This window comes from Argopecten irradians, chromosome 3 (assembly GCF_041381155.1).
Source record: "Argopecten irradians isolate NY chromosome 3, Ai_NY, whole genome shotgun sequence".
Classification (NCBI taxonomy): domain Eukaryota; kingdom Metazoa; phylum Mollusca; class Bivalvia; order Pectinida; family Pectinidae; genus Argopecten; species Argopecten irradians.
Genome location: NC_091136.1, coordinates 41,378,697 through 41,386,586, shown reverse-complemented (window position 1 = coordinate 41,386,586; position 7,890 = coordinate 41,378,697). Strand labels below are relative to the sequence as shown.

The window sequence follows — 7,890 nt, the reverse complement described above, 5'->3', positions numbered from 1 at the left end:
AATGCTTGTAACATTTCTGGTGAACCATAAATCGCTACTTATCAGAGTAACAAAACATCGTTATATAACTAGGTTAAAAATGTAATTTTTGTCCCTACTAAGTTTTGATGAATGTCAATATTTTTTCTATAATCAGTAAGTACAGTGCATAGGAGGAGATGAAAGACATAAGACAGACACTTTGAATGAACATAGCTAGAGTGATACAAGTATGCTATAGTGTCTTATCATTTGCGATTTCAAAGTAACCGATTTACGTCAATTTGTTTTACGTCAATTCGAAACTTATTAATTAGAACATTAAATTGAATTATTCTTATAATCATCGCTTAAGTTATTGAACCTAGTCACCAAGGCTTCATCAGTTGGACTCAAGCTTTGTAATCATCTGATCAATAAGACAATAAAATATGTTTAAAGTCAGTCATCCACTTGCCTTCTTGCGGTCAGTCGCCTTTGATGATAAAGGTAAATGGGCCATTATTCTGCTCACATGTTCTTGTTAGAGACAGGTGATACAAGACGTTATCCACCTACAAGACCTGCCATGTCATGTCAGTATATATACTGTTGTCGCAAAATTCGGCACTCCTTATATTGATCTTTTACACATCCCTTTGCGATTGAACATAGCTAAATACCATAAGTAATTATTTCGTCATAATTTAATTCTTCGCTACAATACAGAATATGCACATTGTTTTCAACGATATGAATACGTAACATATCCAGCATTTGTATTAATTTTAAGCATGGTTAAATTAAGGAATTATTTTGCATCCTGCACGACATTGTTGAGTCCTTCAAATAGTTTAGAGTTTAGTATAGTTACGTACGCATGGGGTTTCGTCCTAAACAGTCAAATTGTATATCCTTAATTCTAGGTCATCAGGCAACAACGGCTTTAAAATATATCTAAAAGCACATACAAGTTTCTGAAATAATATGTAATTCATCGAATAATCATGGGCGGTAAAATTATGAGGCTTTTGATACCTTCATTCTCTTTGTTATTTCTTATATGTCTTTTTTATTTTAAGATACTACACCGCCGACGAAAATATTTTTTCCTTTATACCAAACACTTTTACTACGCTTGAAAAGTTGGGACTTCGGATTTATCTTTTAAGATGCTCCATCGCTGACAAATGGTATTTTTTCACTATCAAAAACAGGTGGAGACGATTTAGTATTTTTCTTCAGTTACAAAAGTTACTTACTTTACACCATTACCACCGTTAAAAAGTTTGAGCTTCTAATTTTGATTCAAGTTAAAAATATGAAAATAATTAATTGCATCCCGAAAAAATTCTGTGGCATTACATCCTATATGGAATGAAGTACTGATTGCGCATGCACCAAAGGCGGAATAAATTATTTTATATTATTTTTTGTTTGGCATATACATACACGATTAAACACCAATTATTGTTCAAATGAAGAATATCATTTATGCTCTGTCGGCGGTGGAGCATCTTTAAAAAATGAAATGAAATAAAAAAAAAAACATAATTAATTAATTAAGATTTTTTTCCCCTCAAAGTACGAGCAACCTATACTCTACTCTATCTTGATGCTATGTATATTCATTTAATCTACTTAAACAGATTCTAATTATTACCATTTATTTTTGATTTTTCGATAAAGAATATTACCAAGTATTCTGATGGAACTTTAAATGTCAGATGCAATTAACATCCATATCTACATTTTGCCCGTTAGGGACAACTTATATTGTGTGTGTGTGTGTGTGTGTGTGTGTGTGTGTGTGTGTGTGTGTGTGTGTGTGTGTGAGTGCGGGAAAGTTTAAAAAGACTGTTATTGTTTAATATTGGTTTCAGAATTTAAATACATTCTGTTCAATGCGAAAACGATTTTGATCTTTACATCAGTCTTGGAACAGCAGAAACTATATTTTTATTTTCATGTCGGTCTATAAACGATCTTTAACTACCATAGTCGTATTAGAGTGAGAGAGTGGTTGGACATTATCAAGTCTTAGTTTCAAATAAATAATCGTGTGATCTTGGTATCTTTAATGCGAGATTTAGTTGCATGCTGATGGCAAATTTTAAACATATACAAATCTTGCATTTTTATAACTTTCATATACAATTTACATTATGCGAAGGTTTGAAACAGGTTTCCCTGTACATAAAGAAGGTTTTGGTACATCCATTAAGTAAACACGTGTAGGCCTTCTATCTAAAGAAATGTTTTGGGTTTTTTTCTTTAATCGATCTATGTTTCTTTGATCTTGAAAAAGCTAATGAATAACGGAAAAATAATTGAACCTTCATACAAGATACAAATTGCAATCGCAGACCGTACAGAATTCTACATCATATACTGCCAACTAAGGTAAAAAAATTATATGTCTGTTTAGGGTTACCCGACCGACCCTAATTTTTTTTTACCCCCGATCCTATTTTTCCCCATTTTTTCTACGAAAGAAATTAAAAGTCGGGATTTCGATCTCAGCCTCCGGTTCCAGCCATTATTTTAAAGTGAAAGACACTATTTTTTGCCATTGTAACCCTAAACAGACATATATTTTTTAGCCTAATGTATTTTTATATAGAATTAAGGTTCAATATTCTGAATTTTGCGCTTTCTGTAGGGAAGAGAAACATATATAATTACAGGAAAGAAATATAGATTTATTTTGGTCAAGAATCAATTTATGTAAATGAATCAAGAGAAAACACTATTTTCCTTAGTATTGCTTATAACTAGTTATTACTACACGAAAACTTATATTTCTACGGGCACATTTTCTTTTAAATAAAGTTCTGTTGTCTTGATCTACTGATCGACTGTAATTTTGCAACTTAAACCTTGTAAGGTATATATGCATTTATATATGGTACAATACGAACAACATTACAATATACATTACATACAGTATTCACGCCATCAATGCCATCTACTAAAAGGCAGAGTAATTACTTTTTTCATTGTATAAATACTTTTCTACCTTATAATTACAACTGTTATGAGATTTTAGAACATCAAAGTTTATATACATTTCATGTGGTCTACATTTGTATACATATTGTTTAAAAAGAAGTAAAACCATGTTTAAAGCAATATTCTGTAAATATAATTGAAATAGGAGACACATGAACTTTTAGAGGAGTTGTTTTCTTAAATCCAGGATTTTAACTCATGGCGTTCATTGCTTACTCGAGAAGACTTATAAAATACATGTTATAAAGTTTCTATATACATTATCAAGATACCAATACGATTTGTCCATTGTATGCACTGTTCTCATTGTTATTGTACTGTTAATTGTATTATTATACTGAAAACTATTAAAAATAATCCATGAGAGAAAAAGATTTAATTTCAAACACTATTTTATTTTCGGGTGAATAAGAAATGCGTCCAAGTATATGGATACAGTAAATGGGGAAGGAAATAAGAATAACTAAAGGCCAATCTATTTCAAAACTTAATGTATAAAATATAAACAACGTGTGCAAAGTGATGAAAATGTATTTTTTTATAATGAAGAATGCTACGTATTCCAGAAAACTAAATGTCGTCAGTATAATCATCAACACCAGCAATACTATTCAAGGCTGAAACGCAATTTGATTCAATAGGAAAAATGAATGCAATGGTTTTTGCAACATAAATATTCAATAGTGACAAAAATAACCTTTTAATTGACCGAACAGTATGGGTGACGCGACACAGGAGAAGGTACAAACGTTTCGTAATTGATAATTTTACATATTGAATTTCATGATACCGGCATATACGGAGTGAAAATAATTCAAAATTTTGTCGATATCAATTTGTTACATCAAAGTAAAAAAATAGATGTATATTCATTCATTCATTCATTCATTCATTCATTCATTCATGTCTTTATTCCTCCAAAATTTGAAGAGTTACAATGAACGTATTATATTATGATGAACAGGAAAACAACAGAAACTTTAGGTAAATAAGGAGAACATTGGTACAGTGCAGAACAATCAAAATAATAAGTGATAACTATAAAATATGACAAAAAAAAACACCCACAAAAAGGGAAAAAATACAACACAGAGTGTAGGATGCATTGAGACATACTCTTACTAGTTAAACGTTAGCTGTGAAGCTTTTTCGGAATAAATGCAGCATTCTTTAGCAATTGACGCAAAGCATCGGTCATCATTAATAAAAATATCTTTCAATGTGGCTGGTGGACTGCCGAGGAGCATTGAGATCTGAACTTCCCTTGAGGAGTTGGTTAAAAAGGTGTAAACTTGTACTGGGTAGTCATTGACTATCTTCGTGAAAAAAACGTCACGGAGAGATAGCAATGCGCGACTACGACAGTCTAGCAAAGAATGTGCCACTGCATCGTATACATAATCATTGCACTGGGCACAAGAGAGTTCGCAATTTGGTGAAATGCACCATAGCTTAGCAACATTTTTAAACGTTCTATCAAGATATGGGTAACATTTAGATAAGAACCATATCGGCGAAGGACGCATATCACACTGGAGGTTTTTAAACCTCTCAAACTCTTCACAGACAGTGAGGCGTTCACTCCACTGTGAGGTGTACTCGCCAAGAAGGACAGCCTTAATGAGATGTTTCCAATAATGCTTCACTGGAAAAATCCCATCTTGCAAGAATTGGTACAAGAAGTCTTGCAATTCATATTTGTGAAAAATGTTCCAAATGTCGACAGCAAAACCATTTTCGCTACAGTAGGTACCAAAATATACATGAAAGAGACGTAGTATGAAGAGTCTCTTCGCAGTAAAGCGTATATCTGCTCTGCATAATGCAGAAAAGAACCGAAGTTTCGAAAGTTCAACATTTAACCGTATGGATGTTAACCCAAGCATACTTAGGACAATATCTGATCTGGTGCGCCTTGGAAAACCTTGAATAAGCTTAGCACACAAATGGTGAACTGTTTCAAGGCGGTTCCATTCAGTTTCAGATAGTGAGAACCAGAGTTCACATCCAAAAAGGCTACCTGGCATAACTACCGTCTTGTACAACTTAGCAGCGGTCAATGGATTAATTCCAATACCAAATAAATTACAGTTTAACAAAGCAAAACATTGACTACGAAGCTTGTTAACTGTCTCATTGACGTCTGGACAACCTGGTTTGAATTTATTTAGAAATATACCGACATGCTTGGTATTTATAGATTCTGAGACAGTATCATTGCCGAGTTTCCACAGACGTTTTGCTTTCGAAAATGAACTTTTGCTTTCGTTAAAAACAATCACAGAAGACTTAGATGCATTGTAACTAAATCTCCATTTACAACTGTAATTGTAACAGATATCCATAAGACAGTCCAAACCACGTTTACAAAAAGACAGAAGGGTAATATCATCAGCTTGCGTTGGACAAGTTACATTTATATCTTGTATGATAAGAGAGTACTGAGATGAACATAAATCATTAAGTAGGTCATTAATGAAAACTGTGTACAGCCACGGAGAAATAATACTTCCCTGGCGTGTACCTTGGTGTATCTTGAACCAATTTGATACCAAACCTTGGTGCAATACAGCACTATACATGTTCGAATATAGAGAAACAATAATATTGATATACTTTGATTTAAAACCTAAGTTTTGAAGTTTGTAAAAAAGACCATTGTGCCAAACACAATCAAACGCTTTAGCAGCATCGAGAAAACATGTAAAAAGTTTGCTGTTATTTTCTTTTGCAAATGTAATAGATTCATTAACCAGAAATGACGTCATTGTACTACTGACGTGCTTTTGAAAGCCATTCTGTAGAGGATTTGGAATAAACAAATTTGTTTCTTCAAGTCTACCAAGCAAAATTTTTTTCAAAAACTTTCAAAATTACTGGTAAAAGAGATATGGCACGATAACTGTTAGGGTCAGTTTTTGGCTTGTTGTGACCTTTATACAGTATACAAATCAGCCCCTTTGTAAGTACAGGAGGGACATATTCTACTCTAACGAAAGCATTAAAAAGAGCATGAAGGCAGTTGTACAAGTTATCGTTGGCAAAAATCAAATGTTCGTACACAATGTTATCATATCCAGCTGTTTTACCACGTGGTAAACATCTACATACCCTTTTAACAACCTGCAGTGGAATTTCATCAAAATCTTGAGACTTTACCGAATGACTGGCTAAAGTATTGGTAACTGATTTATTGATTTCGGCTTCGAAATTTGAATCAAAATGATCACATGTTGACAGAGAGTAAATGTTTTCAAAATACTGACCCCAGCAGGTGGTTAAAAGAGCAGGGTCTCTTACGACTGACCCGTTAAAGTTCATTTCTGCACCGACAGCACCCGATGATGATTTACAGCGACGTTTAACCAAAGACCAAAATGAACTTTGACTAACGTCCGCACATTTTTCTATTTCGTTATTCAGGTCTATAACATGATCTTCTGAAATATGGCGATGTCTTTTTCTAAATAAACACTTTGCATTTTTGTAGAGTCTAAATGTAGCAGAGGAAGGATCGCGGGGTCGTCCTGCAGCTATCCATTCCTTACGCAGACGCCACATATTCCGATGGAGGTCCTTAAGGTGCTCGTTCCAATACGGTTTTAGGAACTTGCAGAATTTCCGTTTCACCAGAGATCTTTCAGACGTACTCTGTATACAGGTAACGAGTTCGTCAGTAAACTTATCAATGTCATCCTCACACGTAAGTTCTCGCGTGTTTGCTAATGTTGATTGCTCGATGGCTTCTTCTAAGCTTTCCCGATAAGCGGATACGTTCTCAGAAGTTCCAGTAGTAATCCACTTGTAAGAAAATCGCATCATCTTACTACAATGATGATCCATACGTTCCGGAAGAGGAATGCGTAGCTCACATAACAAAGGTCTGTGGTTTGAGACATCGAGGAATCCGTGTTCTAGTACAGCGCAATCACAAACAAGATCAACCTTAGACGAGTTGATGATGATATGATCTATAAGGGACGACGATCCATCATCCGACTGGACATACGAGAATAATGGGCCTCTACATACATCAGAGGTTGACAAAGCGCAAAGCTGATGCCGGTCCATGAGTCTCTGGAGCAACTGGCCACGATGATTTACATAATTAGGTACGCGTGGGCCACTCAACCGAGCATTAAAATCTCCCATAAGGATTACGGATCCATTAAGAGAAAAGTTTGTACATATATCATCGAGTTTCGCAATGTAATCCGTGAAGATATCTGCACCGTACCGAGATGTAGGAAGGTAAACTTGGATAAAATACCAAATATCAGTCCCTGTAACAAGTTTAACAATGGCGATCCTGTCATCGTCTGAATCAACAACGGATATCATATCACTGAGTTTTCTGTGCCACATTATAGCAACACCACCTTTACGACAGCGTTGATCCGCAAGCGTATGGAGAGAAAAGTCTGAAATGACGACTGCCTCGTAATCTTTGTGAATGCTATAGAACAGATGCCTGTTCTCCTCATAGAGCCAGTGCTCAGATATTCCACAGATATCGATGTGCTCCCTGTTCAAAGCCTCGTGTAGATGAGATGCAGCCGACATAATACCGGTTACATTCCATGACATAAACCGGATGTTCATCGACATGGCTAAAATGAGGCACAACAGGTAAACTATGTAAATAACCTTATACATTATCATTATTGTCAGATCGCGAGTTGTCATTGTAACCATAGAACTGATTATTTGAAATCCACTTGCGACACCGAATGCCTTTTGGCCAGAACCCAGACTCCTTTATCTTTGACATGTCGGCCGATATTACGTTGACACGAGCAGACACGGTAAATTTTCGTTTGCTTTTGAGCAGCCGAACAAATGTAACGCTCACATTACGAGACTCGAGGTATGTTCTAATATCATCTACGGAACATCTTTCCGACGACATTCCGCTGAGAA

At 34.9% G+C, this 7,890-nt stretch overlaps 1 protein-coding gene across 1 annotated transcript; it reads right to left on the bottom strand.

The window, feature by feature from the left end:
• Nucleotides 1-361: 361 nt before the first annotated feature.
• On the bottom strand, nucleotides 362-7,578 carry LOC138319673 (uncharacterized). Its single transcript, XM_069262820.1, has 2 exons — nucleotides 6,082-7,578; nucleotides 362-388 (listed from the first exon to the last, which is right to left on the bottom strand). Exons 1-2 carry the CDS (start codon nucleotides 7,576-7,578, stop codon nucleotides 362-364), a joined length of 1,524 nt encoding a protein of 507 aa, XP_069118921.1.
• Between the last annotated feature and the right edge of the window lie 312 nt (nucleotides 7,579-7,890).